General features: G+C 38.9%; 1 protein-coding gene across 1 annotated transcript in view; it reads right to left on the reverse strand.

Moving 5' to 3' along the window:
• Positions 1–17912, reverse strand: part of SPTBN5 (spectrin beta, non-erythrocytic 5) — a 97390-nt gene that overhangs the window by 48301 nt on the left and 31177 nt on the right. Inside the window, 7 exon segments of the mRNA XM_064658121.1 lie at positions 5892–6041; positions 6744–6947; positions 10859–11038; positions 12256–12366; positions 14276–14390; positions 15617–15762; positions 16607–16739. Of these exon segments, the coding sequence (XP_064514191.1) occupies positions 5892–6041; positions 6744–6947; positions 10859–11038; positions 12256–12366; positions 14276–14390; positions 15617–15762; positions 16607–16739 (1039 nt within the window).

A 17912-nucleotide genomic window follows, 5' to 3' on the forward strand; every position in this document is an offset into this window, starting at 1 on the left:
TTCTGGTATCCTGTTTGAAAATCAGCTGAAGTTTCAGGCATCTTCTCTAGCTGTGGTATGAGCAGACCTGAATGAGCATGACTGCTTCCATAGGAATCTGCTCGAAAAGGCTTTATCATCAAGCTGCACGTTGAAATGTAAAGCTTCATTGAAGTGTGGAGGTCTGACATTTGGACATTGCATTGGCTACAGCCTTGTTGGGATGGGAGAGAATCACAAGGTTCCAGGGATGCATGCAGATTTTTGCTGTGGAATGTAGAAACAGCTGGAATAGCAGACAGATCAACATCTAGGCGTGATGTCCAGCTTGGTGGATCTTTGCAGGAAAGGACATCAGAGGGCAAAGATAGAGCAAGCTTCAAGGGATCGCTTTTTTCAGAAGTACGATGAACACTTTTTTCTCTTTCTGAATATTGCTTGTAAGACGCAGATGTTGACTGAATGCCAGACCCCTTGTATCCATGGCTCCAAGGGTCCTTGCAAGCACTGGAACATGTGGATGTCTCATCAGAAGGACTGACACAGTGACTAGTGCTCCCAAAACCTTTCGTCTGGTCTGTGTGTGCCAGGATGACATCTAGCCTTGAACAGTAAGCTCTGGAAGACACACTGCTTGGTGGTGAGTTGGCATTTCCTGAAGCAAGCTCTGCAACTGACTGACCAGTGGGAGGATGCCATGCTGATGCTGGCATCTTTTGCAAAGGCCTGTCCTGCACAGCAGATTCAAAAGGAGGACGTGGGGTCATTTTACTGGAAGATAGAATCATTTTCGCAGTGGAGATATAGGTTGCAGATGAAGGTTTCCAGGGACGCTCCCTGTATGACATTCTGAAGTTTAGTTCTAAATGATGCAAAAATCAAAGCCACAGAAGCTTGCCTTTCCCCCTGTGTTTAAAACCAACTCCTAATCCTTTTTCCTTTGGCACTGGAAATTTCCATTCTTCCACTGAAGCAAAGGAATGAGAGATGAATAAACATTCCCCGGGAAAAAAAAAAAAGAACTAAAAAAATCCACATTCAAAATAAAAAATCTCAGCTTTCTAATACTGCTACCACCACTTGTCACGTCTGCAAAGCGATATGAGCGTGGGATGGGCAGAAAGATAAATTATGGAGCATACGGCTCTGCTCCCTGAGTGTTCTGACAGTGAGACTGCAGACACAGTAGGAGGGAGCCAAAACTGCCTGCCAGAGACAGCCTGGAAACTCTCTGTTATTTCATCTGTGAAAAAAGGAAAGCAGCTAACCTGAGCTGCTGTGAAAAGATCAGAACAGAGCAGAGTGTACTGGACACTGTTTCTGGTCTAAGCAAAAATTATTTTTTTCCTTCTTTCTCTTTTTTCAGGCATTGCTTGTCTGCACTCTGAATGATGAGATGTCAGTTCACAGGTCTTACAAGACTTTCCTACAGAAGTTCTATGTGATGGCACAACTGAATTCATTATACAAAAAATTAAAAAGATAGCCAGTTGCCTAATTTTCTAGATATGTGCTCCATTTTCTTTAGCATAGAACAATGCTAGACTATGTTCTGCTGAAATCCTTTGAAGGTTTAAGCAACTTGGATGTAATATAAGATGCTGGCTTAAAGTCAAACCTGTCACACTGGCACGTACAGTGAACGAAAGAGCAGTTCTCAGCAGTAATTCTTAGTTTAAAATACTCCTCTGCTATCTTCTTCCTTCCCCTGTTCCTTGCTGTTGGGGGAGAGACCATCTAAGGCATACGAAGTACTGGGAAAATAGGATTAAAAAATTACAATATGGCAGAAGCTACTTTCTTAGGCACATATTTTGCAGACATATGAAGTGAAATGCACATAACTGCACTTTGCCTCAAACACAAAAGTCAGAAGAAACAAAAGGGGTGAACAGATTGCTTATATTTGTTTGCTTGATAGGAATCCTTTTTGAATGTGTTTCCTTTTGTCCTTTCTGAAAAGAGCAAATGATGAAACTCTCATCAGGAAAGGGGTTTGAGAGTCTTCAAGTGGTGCCTTGGCTGAATTTTTTTAAAAAACATGTTTGAAAGAACTGCTTTCCTACCATCTTGCCTGTCTCCCTAGGGAGCAGAGTCTACATTGCTATGCAGCCACATTTTAATTCCATATAGTAGTAACAGAGTTCCATCCAAAAGGAATAGATTCCTCTTCCAATTGTTCTTCAAATGCAGAGAAATGAAATATAAGTAGTGACTAAAGAACCTCACTTCACTATCAAATTGTATATGCTGATCCATATGGCAGATGGTGGCAGCTGCAAAAGACAGCTTTGTGGTTCTTTAAATTTCTCCCTCATTTAGATGGGAATTCTGCAGCACAGGAATAACTTGTTTGAAGAATGATCACACTTAGGGATGAGAGAACAAAAGCAATGGGAATGCAGGATTTCCAGCTGTAGAGGAATCAGAACAGTGTTGCCATTTCTATTCAAGGCCAAGCTGATGCACTGCATATTCAGGAAAAACTATAATCCAGTAGAAGGTAAATGCCTTCTTGTTTTTCCATGAACAGCAAAAAATGAACCTCTTCTTGCAATGACTTGCTTTCTTTATTGATTTCACCCCATATATTCTTCAAAGGTACAACTTATTTTGTATGTAAACACACACAGTTTCTGTCTTCTCAGCAGCTTAATAGCTTAAACCTGCATCACTTTGTGTTTATACTCACTGTGGAGCAACTCTGCTCTCAACATTGAGGTGATCCCCAACATTGCCAGGTTTCAAACCAGTAAAACTGATTTAAAAATAGCAAAATATGATTTCAAATGAGCAGGTAGCAGTGGAATCTGTGAAGCACAGCTGAGATGTGCTTTCACCAAAATCTCTTCAGTTCTAAGGGAAGGGAGTGAGTAGCTGCCTCTTCTTCATGGTACTTTTGCTCAGTGTCAGCTGTGAGTTAATACTAAGATGAAAAGAATGAACAACACAGGTGTGAGTCATTATAATGGTGGAAAGCTAGTAATTCCTTATAATGGTGGAAAGCTAGTAATTCCTGAAAGGAAAGCTGTTCACAGTACTGGCTTAATGGTACATCTAGAGTAGTGAGAGCTGAAACTCATCCTGAATGCACACAGCCCATTGGGGATCTGTTTGCTTGCATCCTTGGATATGGACAAATTCAGCACCTCTTCTTCCCACCTTATGAATTCCCAGGACTTATGAATTTCCTGGATTAAGTTTGAGCACTAATTCATAACAGTCTCTTCTAGACATTGTGGTACGCAGGTAATGGTAGGGACTTTGTTGGTGGAGGAGGAGACATATGGCTGGCTCTGACATCCAGATTACTAATTCAGAAATCCATGGCATTCTGTAATTTCCCTGGTATATTGCAGGTAGATACTTGGTCACTGACTGCAATATCAGAGACATTTGTCTCTATGATCACACCACCGTGACCTACTTTCCTATTTTATAACAGTAACTCGGTGAGCATGCAACTATAATTCTTTACATACACGAAACTCTCACAGAGGAAACAGTTCTTTAATTGGTTGTAGTCTTCTAAGGATTAAACATGAACAAAAATGAGAAATAAAAACTTTCTGCTTCTTTCTGTAGTAAGTGTGCTCTTTTCAATCTGAGCAGGTTTTTGTTTGGTTGGTTGGTTTTGGCTTTTTGTCATTGTTATTGGGGGGGGTTTTGTGTGTGCTTTTTTTTTTTTTTTAAATCAGGTGCAGAAAGTGGTGGAGGGACCATGTACATGTGATGAGCATATGATAACTGTGGCTCCCTCATTCTCTACACCTGCATGGACAACACCAACTTTTTATCATTCCCCTATGCTTATTTTCTTGTCATTCTACTTGACTGCAAGATTTTATCTGTGTGAAGGGCTGTTGGAAGGGACAGTCAAGTATTCACATTTAACTGTTACATCTTCTGAATAATTAGTGACAGTGAGGAAAACTGAGTACCAGACTCCTCGGAAGTTCATTGAGAAAATAGTATGAGAGAAAGATTCAGATAACAGAATTGCCCTTCATGATCCTCGAGGTCACAGTCTTCATTCTCAGGCTTTGCTTTGGCTGAAGAAAGTTGTGGTAGGAGGTAGGCACTGTGACTGATCCCACCAAGACAATTTACCCAGTCTGTGATGAACACCCACCCCTTTTGTGGCAGTCTGCCTCAGAGCATATGGCAATGGTAAATTCACCTGAACAAAGGAGCAATAACAAGTTCCATTTACCTGTAGAGAATGTGCTAGGGCCATACCAGAAATGCCAGGTGCATTACCCTTTCATGTAAGAGTAATACAGGCTTTCAACTCAGGGATAAGAAGAAACACTAATCCACAGTGGCTTCCTACACATTTACCTCTGAAGTATACAGAGCAAAGCAGACGCCACAGTGACAGTGCCTCTGCCTCTGCATGTTGGCTGATGTCCATTTCATAAAAGGAGAAAAAATACAGCGGCCAAACTTTTGTAGAGTTTACATTTTCCCTGATGAGCTCCTGTGCAGGAGCTCAGCAATGATGTTAGTAGGGAATTGAGGTAGATGTAATGCAAATCATGCCACTTGCTAATGAGGCAACAAATAGTAGGTAGAACCATATAATATTTTACTCCAGAAACCCGAACCTAGGTGAAACTCTCTGTTTCATATTTCATCACGAACTCAAGAATGCAGGGCACACATGCCAAGATTGCCAATTGTAGGGAATTATGAAGATACGCATTTCCTTCAATGAATGAGTAGCAGAAAGCTCCAGGCCCACGTGCTACAAAGGGTTAAGTATCACTGCATGGCACAGTGAAGGGTCAGTTTTCAGAAAGATTTTTGCCAGTGGCAAAGCGCTGGTGAAAAACAGAGCTCAGCACAAACTGAGAGCCATTATATTTTTCTATCAGTGGTCTTGGAGAATTAAGTATTATTTTTCCTTAATGAGAAATGACCTGGAGGTACAACCTCCTTCAGTGCTGCATCAATCCTTAAATTTGGCAACCTTCAACCCACTGATGTGGTTTGCATGCCAAGTCTCAGCATGGCTATAGCAATCTATCAGTTCATGAACTCACAGGGTGACTGCACTGTTTTCTAATAGCAAATGTTAGACCTTGAGCTGGAACCTTTTTAAACAGTTACATGAATCAAAGTGCAAGAAAGACAAAAGATAATTTAATAATGGTGAAAAAAACCCTATTTCAAGAGCTGCAAAACGACGACAGTAAGAACATCCTTCTGTCTCTCTGCATTAATTATATCTGCCCTCTCTTTTCATGAGAGGACCTTTTTCACTAGTTCATCTCTCTACTGCATCAAACAGAAACTAATACTCCTTAAAAATTCTTTTGTCGTTGTTCTACACACAGCTATCAATACCCTTGCAGAACTGAGAAGTCAGTTCACTTTCCTGTATTAACTCACACTGCCAACATCCATCTTCCAGTAGTTGCATTATCCCAGCACTAACCTCAGCCTGAGGTGAGGTTTCCAGCAACACCTGTAAAGCAAACTCCATTCAAACCCACTTTGCAATTTCCCTTCTCTTTGAAGCCTACAAAACAATTTGCCAATGGTTAAGCAGTTGGTATGATGAGATCTGTTTATAAAGAGGACTAATATTGGACTCTTGTCTCCCTCTTCTGTTGTGACTCTCACGTGTTAGCTGTCATGTTTATTTGCAATTAATTATCTTTCAGGCAAGAATCATCTGTTTGTTTCTGGTTCCACACCTAAGCTCCATAAGAAAGGTGGGTTCCTGTACATTGTTACACTCTCTAAGTAATACACAATGCAAATTATAAAAATAAAAAAGAGTGTCTTGTGTATATGCAGACACAAGGATTTTAAGCTGTAGGTGAACAGTAGTGCCCCTTTTAGTTTGAAAGAATTTAAATGATTGAAGAGTTTATCTGCTTATTTCAAGTTTATAATTCGCTCACCTCCTGTGAATTCAGGAGCATGTCCAGGTGATCCCAATCCTTGTAGAACATTTGTTCTTGGTGTATTTTCTCCAGCCACTCCTTCTTCTGTTTCCATGCATTGTATACATTTTTCTTCTCTTCCATTAAAGCCTGTAGTTTCTGCTGAATCTGAACATAATTTCCGATTAAAAAGTCATGTTGGTCTTTAGATCGTATGGATCAGAGTAAGCTGAGACAAGAAAGGATTAAGCGGAGTGGTGGATAATCCCCTTAAATTGCAACAAAATTATTAAACAGAAAAAAAAGTAAAACAAGTTCTAGCAATTCTATTTGAGCATAGAGATAACCAGAGGTGCCTCATTTCAGCAATGGAGAAGTGTTTCTTACAGCATATACAGCAGTTCAAGCCAAGAGCAAAGAAAGGTAACTGTTTCCCAAATGTGCTTTCTAAAATCAGATCCTAATTCTCCATTGTCTTTAGTCATCAATAGTGCCATTATATCACTCCAAATTTTTGTTCAGACTGCTCTGGTGTGGATATACCACTGTGATATGAGGCATAGTATTTCTGTGAAAATCCAGTTTGGGAAGTTGGTAGAATTAAATCCATTGCTCAGAACATGGTGAACTTCTTGAATGAGCCCAGTTTTGCTGCAGGGGTCCTTCAGGAGATGCCAGCACGCATCTGCTGCTGAGATAGGAAACGGAACAGATGTTTTTGTGCCCAAGCTAGGTAACACACTGAGGCAAACATAGGTCATGTGTATAGAGAAGTGATGCACATGCGTATTTGTATGCTTACAGTGTGATGGTTACACTGGTGTCAAGTAGCTGAATATGTATGATCGAACTCAGAAGAGTTTCAACTACCTCTTTTGATCCCATTTCCTCATCTTGCAGGAGTGACTGACCCAGCTGTACAGCATGACTATACTTCTCTTCTCGTGCTTCAATCTCTGCCAGTAGCTGTTGATGCTGAGTAAGTCTCAGGCTGCTAGTAGATATGTCCCGAATGGTCTCCTTGGCTCTCATTTCCCTTATTATTTCTGCTGTCCATAAGAAATAGTCCCACACCTGGAACCCAAGAAAATGTGAAAGTTGAGGTTAGAGCTCAAGCTTAGGTTATGAAGGAGGAAAATCATAGGCCCGTTCAACTTGAAGTGATTAATAGATAATAAAATCACAGATAAGAAAGAAAATATTTCATTAGTGCTTACAGTACTTCTATGAATTTTACAAGCATGGATAATGACTACTGGAATTTCTACATACTGTGTTAAATTATATATGGTTTGTAATATCATAATTATAGTCAAACTCTGTCATATCATGTCAATGACAGCATGACATAATTTATTTCCCTTTCATCCATCTTTTCTTAAGTGTTTTTTAATGTTATTCCTTCACAAAGGATAAAACAGTTTCATCCTATTTTTCTGCGACAGCTTTGTCTAATGCAAGTCTATTTGAAATTAGGTTGTGCACATATTCTCAAATGAGAGTCTGAATTTTCTGATGAAAAACAAATGCACTCTAATAAATGTGGAAAAAGGGTAAATCACAGCCTAGAAAAAATTGCATAACCAAATCAGGTGTACAGATTCAGCTTTTGGTTTGTGGAACTATAGAATTGAGATTGACACAGAAACACAGTTCTGGGAGGAACAAGGACGTGATGCTAGTTTACTTTCAAAATCTGATTAAACAATAAATACATTTACAATATCTTAAAATGCTTGAAGCATTCAGCTGAAGCAATTATGAGCAAGAAAGTTCTAAAACAAATATCTGAGAATTATTTTCTAACTGTGACTGAAGCAACTTGCACAAGTAAAAATAATTTGACATTTTTCTGTATGTCATTTCTGCATTTGATTCTACACCTTTAACAGTCACTTTCTTTAGGCATCTTATTTGAATCTGCAATAGGAGTTTTACTCTTCCCTGTCACTTGTTAAAATTAGGATTGCAAGGGACTATACTGGGAATTACATGCAATGACTAATTAAGTTTTGCTATAGTTTAATTGTGTCTGAATTAGTTGATTTAATTTTGAGGTAGTAAACAGTTTGTCAGGTTTTTAAAGTGTATTTTAAAAGACTATTAGGTACAGTAAGTGTTGAAAAAAACCCTCTTTCACTGCAGAGAACTAAAAATTTTCTCTTGTGAGTGGTTGCTGGCTTTTCCACTGAAGGAAACTATGTAATGGAAATAGATTCTTGGCTGCTCCATTTTACCCATGGATTTTTGTTCATATCATCAAAATTTTGTACTGCCAGCCAAGAAAAAAAATTTCAGAAAAGCACCACAAAATTGAAACTGGCCAATTTGGGATCCTGAGTCTAGGCTTTGAAGCCAAGATAAACAGAGATAAAGATTTCTTTCTTAAAGCCAACAAACACAGCTACTAAATGACTGTTTAAAAAGACTGTGGTCCTTTTAAAGGGGCCCACATAGTGCACACGTGTTGGCATAATTTTGATTTTTAGAACTAATTCATTCACACAGCTGGATGTCACTGCAGACACTGACATTGCACTTGGCACTGCAAATGTCTAAGACTCCTCGAGATTTTAAGAAAGCATTAGGAAAAAATACATAAATCTCAGGATATATAATGTGATGGAACAAGTCAAGAGCCAATGAGTGGTTACTGGACTGTCACTGCCAGCAACATTTAAGGATAGACAAGGCATCAGTCTGCAGGAAACTCCTAAGCAGAGCCTGACAGAGACCATGCAAACCCTAGAAGAAACTTCAGATTAAGAGCCTCAGATCACTTAGAAATACTTTGAGTCTATGTCTACATTCATCTTCCTTGACAAAGTTTCTTGGAATATTTGAAGTCCTCTGCTGTTACCGTGCGTTGTCCATTAGGCCCAGCTCTCTGCTATTTAATCAGACTAAAATTGTACTTGATGGGGTGCAAGGAGATACACTAGATGATTGTGCAGAATTCTCATTTTATGGAAAGACAACTTTTTTTGTTTCACCTAATCTGTGCACAATTTCTTAATGAAAAACCCAATGACTGCATATGAACAATACAATGAAAAAAGTACACTGAACAGCTGTGACTAACATTGTTTGTGGACCTCTTGGCATAGCTCAAAGAGGAAAGATAGCAAAGTTGCCTCTTTGCATTCAGCAATTTGGGTGATGTTCTGCAGCAAAGCTGCTCTAACCTACCCTAGAGCTACTGAGTTTTTTAGCCACTAGACACAGCTGCATGATGCTGCCTTGTCCCATCTGGGCAGAAAGACAAGCTTACCAAACTTGCAGGACCAGCTCTTCACTGTTTCAAGAATTATTGTCAGGAAAGGAGGCAAAAATTAAGAGGATCAGGAACACTTTTTGCCATCAAAGAGGCAGGGAGTTTCCTGGAGCATAATCCCGTCTAGACATGTCACTGAGAACACAGTCACCTGGCTTTGTCATTTTGTTTTATGATGTTAAGAGTCCTAAAGATCAAAGGTCACACTGCCAGATGGAGAAATGGGCTATAGATTTGCCATTCAGACAAAATTCAAACCAAAGGTGCTTTGTATGGTTCCAGCAATAACAATTAAAAAAGTACCCCAACAGGTGGGGAAAACAAGACATTTTCTATCTGAAGTCAATAACTAAATTTATGATGTAAGTTATGAAGCAAAGCAATAATGAAGTGAACTCTGAGTGACTACATTTTGATGGATAAATCCACCAAGACCCACCTCCTGATGAAGACACTCCCAGGCTGCAGACTTCAAGACTCTAATATATGTTAGAAGAATACAATACTGAAAGTTTGACTTATTTTTACTATCATTCCTAGATGATATTAGAAAGACAGTGGACAAATGAACTTTTCACCTGCACCACTAGAGACACTTTTATTTTCCCCATTGACAGTTCTGCACAAGATAATAGACTTGTAACAGCTAAAAAACAAACCAAGCAAACCCTCAAAAAACCCAAAGTGCCATAAGCATCCTTTATCTCTAACTATATATTTTTTTTATGAAATAGGCAGATAACACCAATCTGAACACTTATAAGAGACTTGAAGTGGACTACTCTAATATGAAGAAGTCTCTCATGCTAACAAAAAAGAACCATGTACACCTATGGTGGTCTTGCTCCCAGCTCACAAACCTAGGACAGAGGAAATTTTTTTCCAGCATACCCTGGACATTCTCTGCTTCCCACCAAAAGTGGAAACAGAATGTGAACTACCAGACATATCTTGAGTTGACACTGAAGTTACATCTAGAAGAGTTCAAGAATAAAAGAACGTCAAAGTATTCTAGAAATCTACATTACCAATTTCCTTCATGATATAAGGGGACACTCTCGTTGTTTTAGAACCTGCTACTGCAGTACTTGCAGCAGTAATCTACTGATTTGCAATGGTGTAGCTCAGGTGCCTTCACTGAGATTACCGACGTTTGCAAAGTATTCTATGGCAAATTATAGTTTAGTGACCTATTGAATTCTTTGGAGACAAAGCTACTGTGCGTTGTTGATTACAATATTATGCTGATATATCCATGTCACTGTTTAAGCAACTTGAGAAGTTAGTGCAAGAACTAGTGAGTTGTATTTGATACATTCCATGAAGTTAACTGTGGGTTATTGTATGCCCCAAGAGAGCAAGATCAAACTTTAATGCATTGTAAATGGGAGTGTAACATCTCCTTTTATCACTCTTACTCAGTGGAAATCGCAGTCTTTGAAAAGACTACTGCTGCTCCTGTGAAGCAATAGTCATTTCTGACAACTGTCAATTATTCCATACACAGCTGGACATGAGCTTTTATTCTTAAAGAAGGTAAAAGATCTTTATCCTCTAACAACTTTCTAAATAGCTACACGCACTTAAATGCTTCATTAATACCACAGGTAGCACCTGCAGCCTTTTGCAGCTTGGAAATACACCTATGATTCACACACATTGAAGGCAACTTTCTCCTGTGTGCCAAAGGACAGATGGCAGAAGTGCTTACTTGTGCCTGAAACTCGTGAAGCTTGTATATTTGTTCCAAAAGTTTCTTGCGCAGTTCCACTTTAGACTTCAGAGTCTTCCAGTTGGTCACTATTGCCTGCTGCTTTGCTTTTAGGTCTTCCACCTGCTTCTTTGAGCAGTGAGGCAGCACATGATCTGCAGAGCGGATCAGCTCCTGCAGCTGTATACAGAGACGAAAGAAGAAGGTAGGAAGGAGAGAGTCAGAGACATCAGGTAATATCAGAAAAGTTATGATATGATAAGGGATATGTTAACTGTGCATGATATGTTAACTGTGCATGAAACTACAATTCAAGCAATGTTATCTGACTTAGCTTTTCTCACATTAAACAAAAACTTCCATAATTTTAGTTCTATGGAGTAATAGTGACATCCAGTGTTTGCCAAGGCTCATCACAACAGTGATTTTTCAGATTTTGTTTTCCCTTTTTACTATACCTTTTATTATTTGAATAATGCAACCAGTATTATAATTGCTAATATAATGCAAGTAATTGCTAACTATTCCCTTTTTTTCTCATTGACCATTTAGCTTAACTGTGACCACATTCTCTTCATGTGTCTCTCATGGTCTTTTACCTTCAAAAGTCACAAATAGTTGGTGGAATCAATTTTAATGTTATCTGTCCTGAAGCCAATACGTTAGGCTGCTGATAATTAATACTGGGATAACCACTAAAATAATCTCAATGTTACACTTGCTGTGTTTTATGCTATATATACTATTGTATACTATTACATTTATTAAACAAAAGAGTGGAGAGTAAACTCATACTAGTTTTATTGGCCTCGTTGAAGCCAAGCAAATCTCTTACCTACAGGGAAGCTGTTCTCATGAGCTGAAACTTTTTATGTTTGTATTATGAGCCCTATCCTTTTTTCTCATGGTCCAATTTGTACCCTTCCAAACATACAGAAAATTTCAGATTGCTGCCCTATACTTTCTTCTATAATCCTCCATAGTCAATCAAAGCACTTTGTGTTTAATGAATATTAATTTTGTCTGCACATAAAACTGATTCTGTCTTTTTCCTTGTAATCACTTGAAACACTATGAAGAGGATGATAAGCACATCACAAAGCCTGGCATGATCATACATTTCAAACAATGATCAAAAATATCCCTGTGAATCACTTCAATAATCAGCACACATTATAGTATGTGCCTTATTTGAAAAGTTTTAAATTATTTACTTTATCACTGTCATTAGACCTTGAATATACAAAGAAAACCAGAAAACTAGTGAAAATCTGTAGAGATTTCCAGTCTTTCTGTGAGAGATGGTAGTAATTTGGTTCACAATACCAAATTATTATGCTTATCTTGGAAACTTGAATTTTGGCTACACATTAAAGATCCCAAATGACTGTCATTACCTGCTGCTCATTACCGGAGAGCTCGTGTTCCAAGGCCACATGGTTGCGGAGCTGGGTTTGCACACCTCTCATGTCCTTAGCAATATCATCTGGAATACTTTTGGACTTGTCCTAAAAGGATGAAATTACAGAAAGCTTTGTTACTTTCTACTTCCAAGCAAAATTCACTACAAGCCTATATTAGTAATTTTGAGTAGTGCAACTCATACTGCACTCTTGAGGACATCCTGGGTTACTCAACTATTATAGGTAAAAGGAAGCCAGAAGAGTCTGTCCTAGTAACTCACTTCTAAGTATCTTAATGATTAAACTATTCAAATGAACTGTGACAAATAAAGGTTCAAGTCTTGCCTTGATCAGACAATATAAGAGAACATCTTACAGGCTTTGTGTTGGGAATCAATCTGGAACAGCTGCTGCAGTGACATAGTGAATTCTTAAAAGTAGCATTAACAAGCAACAGCTTCAGCCCATTCTTTGGCATACAGGTGATCTTCCTGTGAACCATCTTTATATGAAAATTTTAATTATAGATGATCAAGCAAGTTTACTGTAAAAATGAAAGAAATGGAGGGACCATTACATAAAAGGAAACTTAAACAGAACAAAGGTTCTGAAGGGATTTAGTTGTTATCCAGACATGCACCGGAAATACAGCAAGGAGACAAAAAAGAGGCATTTCAGCTAGAGAACAACAGTGTTGCTAGAATAAAATTATTAGAAATTTGTTCCAGGTCAGTTTAGAGAAAATTAGAAGAACATTTCTAACCATTGAAGAAGTGCATTTATGGAGCAGATTCACAGGCTAGTTTGGGGTACCAACAATGCATCTTGGTAAGGTCTTATAAAAGGAGATGTTGTAGTTGTCTATACTATGATACTGGAGCTGATGACTTAAGCAAGATCTCCTAGTACTTGGTTCCTATAAGAAATGGCTTTCCCTGGTAGACTTTTGACAAGGGTACACACGAAGGGATGAGCAAGATGATTGTACTGCTCTCTCACTCTGGCATGAAGCTATTAACAAGATGCAATGCAAGAAGGGTGTAGTGGCTGCCTGGACCAAACAGCATGGGGATAAACCAACAGCTGGTCTGTGAATTGTTTCTGAATTCTGTTTCTGCCTCAGAATTAACTACTTCATCATTGAAGTTAAATATGCACCAGGTTCTGAAAATCCCAGCTGGCATATGGTGAAATAATACGATGTTTGATTTTCCATTCATGACAGAGGAAGAAAGTTGAATAGGGCAGTCTCTGCCAGGATAAACAACTAGAAAATCAATTGCATGTAACCAAACAATGCCCTGTTGCCTTGCAAACAGTGGAAACTATTGGATTGCTGCTCCTGTAAACATCTGCATTAGGGAAACCACACCCCTCATTACAGCAAGCATGTGGTTTCTCTGTGAAATTCTTCAGGATGTTCAGATAAAACAGAAGGCTGGAGATTTTTTATTGGGAGTTCTCCCCCTAGTTTTCACACTGGGACTGATTGAAATTATTGCCAGTACTGGGCACTGAAATGAGAGAAGATTTTTGGCCCAGCTTTTCACATCAGGTCACATGATTGCCTGACAGCCTTCCAGGCTAATGGTTACTGTAATCCAGACAAATGCCTTTTTCAATGGATAGTTCTTAAGCACATAAAGCTACAACAGCATACAAAGAGCCACCACGGTGAGGCAGTAAACAGTTTCTTAGGCCTGATGACTCCAAACAACACTACTGTATACATTGCACTGTGAGACAACTTAGTTCAAGCACTGATCTCAGCTTATCCCATAGATCAACAACTCCAGCTACACCTGGTTTCACCAATGGTTCTCATTAGGTAACCAGTCACGTATCTAAGGATTACAAAGGATTTTTTTTTTTTTACACTTTGAGTAATCACACAGGTTTCTTACTGAGAACTTTTTTGAAGTCATTAGTAAGCATGCTGAGAATCACAAGAATATTCCACAGATAAAGCTGAAATAGAGTTTGCATTATATGAGAATTTCCCATTATTTTTTACCTCAATATGTGCCAGAGCATCAGTTAGATCTTGGTAACACTTGTGAATTGCCTCAGCGTCTCTCAGCCGTGCACCTCGTAATCTGGTAATTTCTAACAGCTCCTCCCAAGAGTTCCTTCAAGGGAGGATGGGGGAAAGAACCATGTAAAACATTTAAAGTAGGAGTAATGGAGACCAACAGTCTGAAGAAAAACTGAAAACAAGACCTCCTCTTACTTTGTTTTTCATTTCTGCCATTAAATTCTGTTGGAGTGATTCTCTGAAGGACAGCATGTCTCTCACCCTACTCTGTCCTGCTGTCTACTCCATAAGCTTAAAGAGATGGTCCTATGTGAGGCAGCCCTTCTCAATTATGCTTTTTGGGTTTTATATGCAGGACTTGGACAACTGAGTCATAGAATCACAGAATATCCTGAGTTGGAAGGGATCCCAAAGGACCATCAAAAACCAACTCTTGGCCCTGCACAAGACCACCCCAAGAATCACACCATATGCCTGAGAGCATTGTCCAAATGTTTCTTGAAGTCTGTCAGACTTTGTGTCATGACCACTTCCCTGGGGAACCCTTTCCAGTGTCCAACCACCCTCTGGGTGAAGAACATTCTCCTAATATCTAATCTAAACCTTTCCTGACATAGCTCCATGCTGTTCCCTTGGGTCCTATCATTGGTCACCAGAAAGAAGACATCAGTGCCTGCCTCTCCACTTCCCCTCATGAGGAAGTTGTGATGAGGTCTCCCCTCAGTCTCCTCTTCTCCAGAGGAGGCGGAACAGACCAAGTGACCTCAGCCACTCCTCATACGGTTTCCCCTCTGGGCTCTTCACCATCTTCATAGCCCTCCTTTGGACACTTTCTAAGAGCTTTATATCTTCCTTACACTGAGGTGCCCAAAACAGCAGACAGACCCATTTCTCTTTCAGGTCAGTTTGGACTGATGCCAGAACTAAGAAGCTCAGAACATTTTAATGTTATTCTAAAGAGCAATCATGAGATTCAAACTCAAAAATCAGAATAAAAAAGCAACGAAACTCCTAGTCTTTCAGTTAGGTGATCTTGTTTCAAAGGGCAAAGGAAGTTCACTCACCCTTACTTGTAAAGCACCTCTGATGCAATTTACAGAAGCTAAAAGCAAGCTAAAACCAAGTAGGTAATGCCTGCATTATAGTAGTCAATTTTTAAATGAGGGTGGCAGCAGCTCTGCTACGATAAGCAAGCCACGTATTCTGCAATTAGAGAATTAGGAGAACCTGACTTCTTCTTTTCCAGTATTTTGTCTCTTCTTCTTTCTCGAGAGTGAATTGAAAGGACAAAGCATTATGGAGCTAACATGAGTCTCCTACCTTAGCTCTTTCTGCATCTGCCGAATTTCCCGGGACCCAGAATGGTCGCAGTTCAGCAAGTGGTCTGCCCGCTGCTGGAAAGCCACAACTCTTTTCCCAGCTACTTCCAACTGGTGTCGGAACGTGTCATATCTGGCACAAAGTTGCTTTTGAAGGGAAAATAAGAATAAAAAAAACCCAAAACGTTTTGAGTGCTCTTATTTCCCAAACATATCTGCTCATTTAACAGAGCACAGCCAAAAGACAGGTAACAAGCTGACCATACTTACAGATGGAGACCCTGTAGAGTGACAGGATTTTACCTCCAAAGAATGTGAGGAGCTGCAAACTCTTAGTAAAACATGAGGTTTGTGATGCAAATGGGAGGCAGAAACATTATTAGTGGGGATGGAAACAAACATTCTATGTACAATGAATTTCAATTATTAAATTATATGTTTTCCCTTTATGAATGCAAATGTGTATTCAGTACTGTAAATGGATAATGCAGTCTCATTTTAAGGTTTAGAATACAAGTTATTTTGAAATAGATTATAAAACGAGGATTCAGAACAGATATTGATTTTTAACAGGCTGATATTAGATTGGTTTCTATGCTCCGTGAAGACGTATAGCTGTAGATGTTCGTACAGCAATCAGCAACCTCAATGAAAAAAAAAGAAAAAAAGGAAAAGTCCTAAATGGATACCATACTAAAATACTTGATTATTAAAAGTAGAAAGAACTTGCTCTCTGAAGGTGTAGACATTTTAGCACGCAGTTGTTTCACACAGCTCAGCCCTCATAGTAGCAGGATGTAAGTGTTAGGCAATGCTGTCTGTTCTTCAGACCTTCCCACCCACTCTTCACTCTTTTCTCTTCCCATCTTCCAGTTATTTATCCTTATTCCTTACTCTGTCTTTTAAGTTTTCATGGACAACCTTAGAATCTGTTTACAGTCTTAATACATATAGTTTATTTGATTTTTGATCTGTTACTCAAGAAACTCACCAAGACATGTTCATAATCATTTCCATAGTCTTCAGAGCTGGCTGTTTGTTTCTGCTGAGTGATCCAGTCTTCCAGATCTTCATATTCTCGTACAAACTCATGCAAGACAAGAGTTTCATCCAGCTTCTTCCCTCTGTTGGGGGAAGGAGAAAAGGTAATACAATTAGACCAAGGCAATACGGAGGAGGGCAATCAGTAACTTTCTTCCTATGAATCCCCAAAACCTGTCACAAAAGACTTACTCTCTTTAATGAAAGAGCTGACTATTTCTGAAAAGTGGAAAGTACGTTTGTAGGATGACAGCTGTCATCCAGGTCATACTCATCTCATTGGCTGGGTGTCCTGGAAGAGCGCTGTGCCTAGTTGAGTTCTACCCCTGTTCTGCTTTTGATTTCAGTTGGGTTTCATTCCTGATGGTTTTTTTGTTGGTTTTTTTTTCTTCCCATGGAAATATTTTTTACTTTTTTCCAGATCTGCCCTGATCTGTCTTTCTAAGGATAATTGTATTGCTCATGAAAATGAGAAGGAAATCTTTCTGAGGATGGTGCATCAGGAAAGTGGATGCTATGAAAGCCTTTTGATGCAATTCTGCTTACATTGCCTGTTTAGCAAAATTGCTGCAACCATGGTCTAGAGTATCTTATAACTCAGCCAGACATGTTACAGGCCTTTCACAGTAAATAATGTATCAATTTTCCATCTGCTAACACTGACTGACCATTGTGCAAAAATTCCAGGAAAGATGAACTTGGCTTCCCTCTTTGAATCACAACTGCTCATCACAAGAGAGGTAGCCTGCTGAGAGAGAGTCCAGCCCAAAGAGAATGCAGATTAGAGGTACAAACCAGAGCGCCAATAAAGCACAACAAGACTCAGGTTAACATTAAGCAGGAGTGAAAAAACAAAACATTTCTGTGTTCAACACACACACGTTTTGGTATTTCTAGATTATTTTTTTTTTCTGAACTTTTCATTCACAGGATTTTCTATTGTTGTTTATACTTTTTCAATTGTAAACAAGAATAGAAACAAAAGGTAAAATACCAGGCTTAATAATTCTAGTATTCAGATTAATCTATTCGTTATTCTACTTGCAGAGCCTCGTTCTTTTTCTGAACGAAATTTTTGTGAAAGAAAAATCTAAACTGTTCAGACATTTGTTCCTTCCTGACAACAAAGTGCTAAAAACCTGAGCTAACTGTCCCATTGTAAACACCTTGCTGTAATAATAACAGAATGGAAGTGAAATTAAAAGTAAATGATTCATTCAAGAATAAAAAGCTTCCTATACTAACAGAGTCACTGA

Source organism: Pseudopipra pipra, chromosome 6, assembly GCF_036250125.1.
Source record: "Pseudopipra pipra isolate bDixPip1 chromosome 6, bDixPip1.hap1, whole genome shotgun sequence".
Lineage (NCBI taxonomy): Eukaryota > Metazoa > Chordata > Aves > Passeriformes > Pipridae > Pseudopipra > Pseudopipra pipra.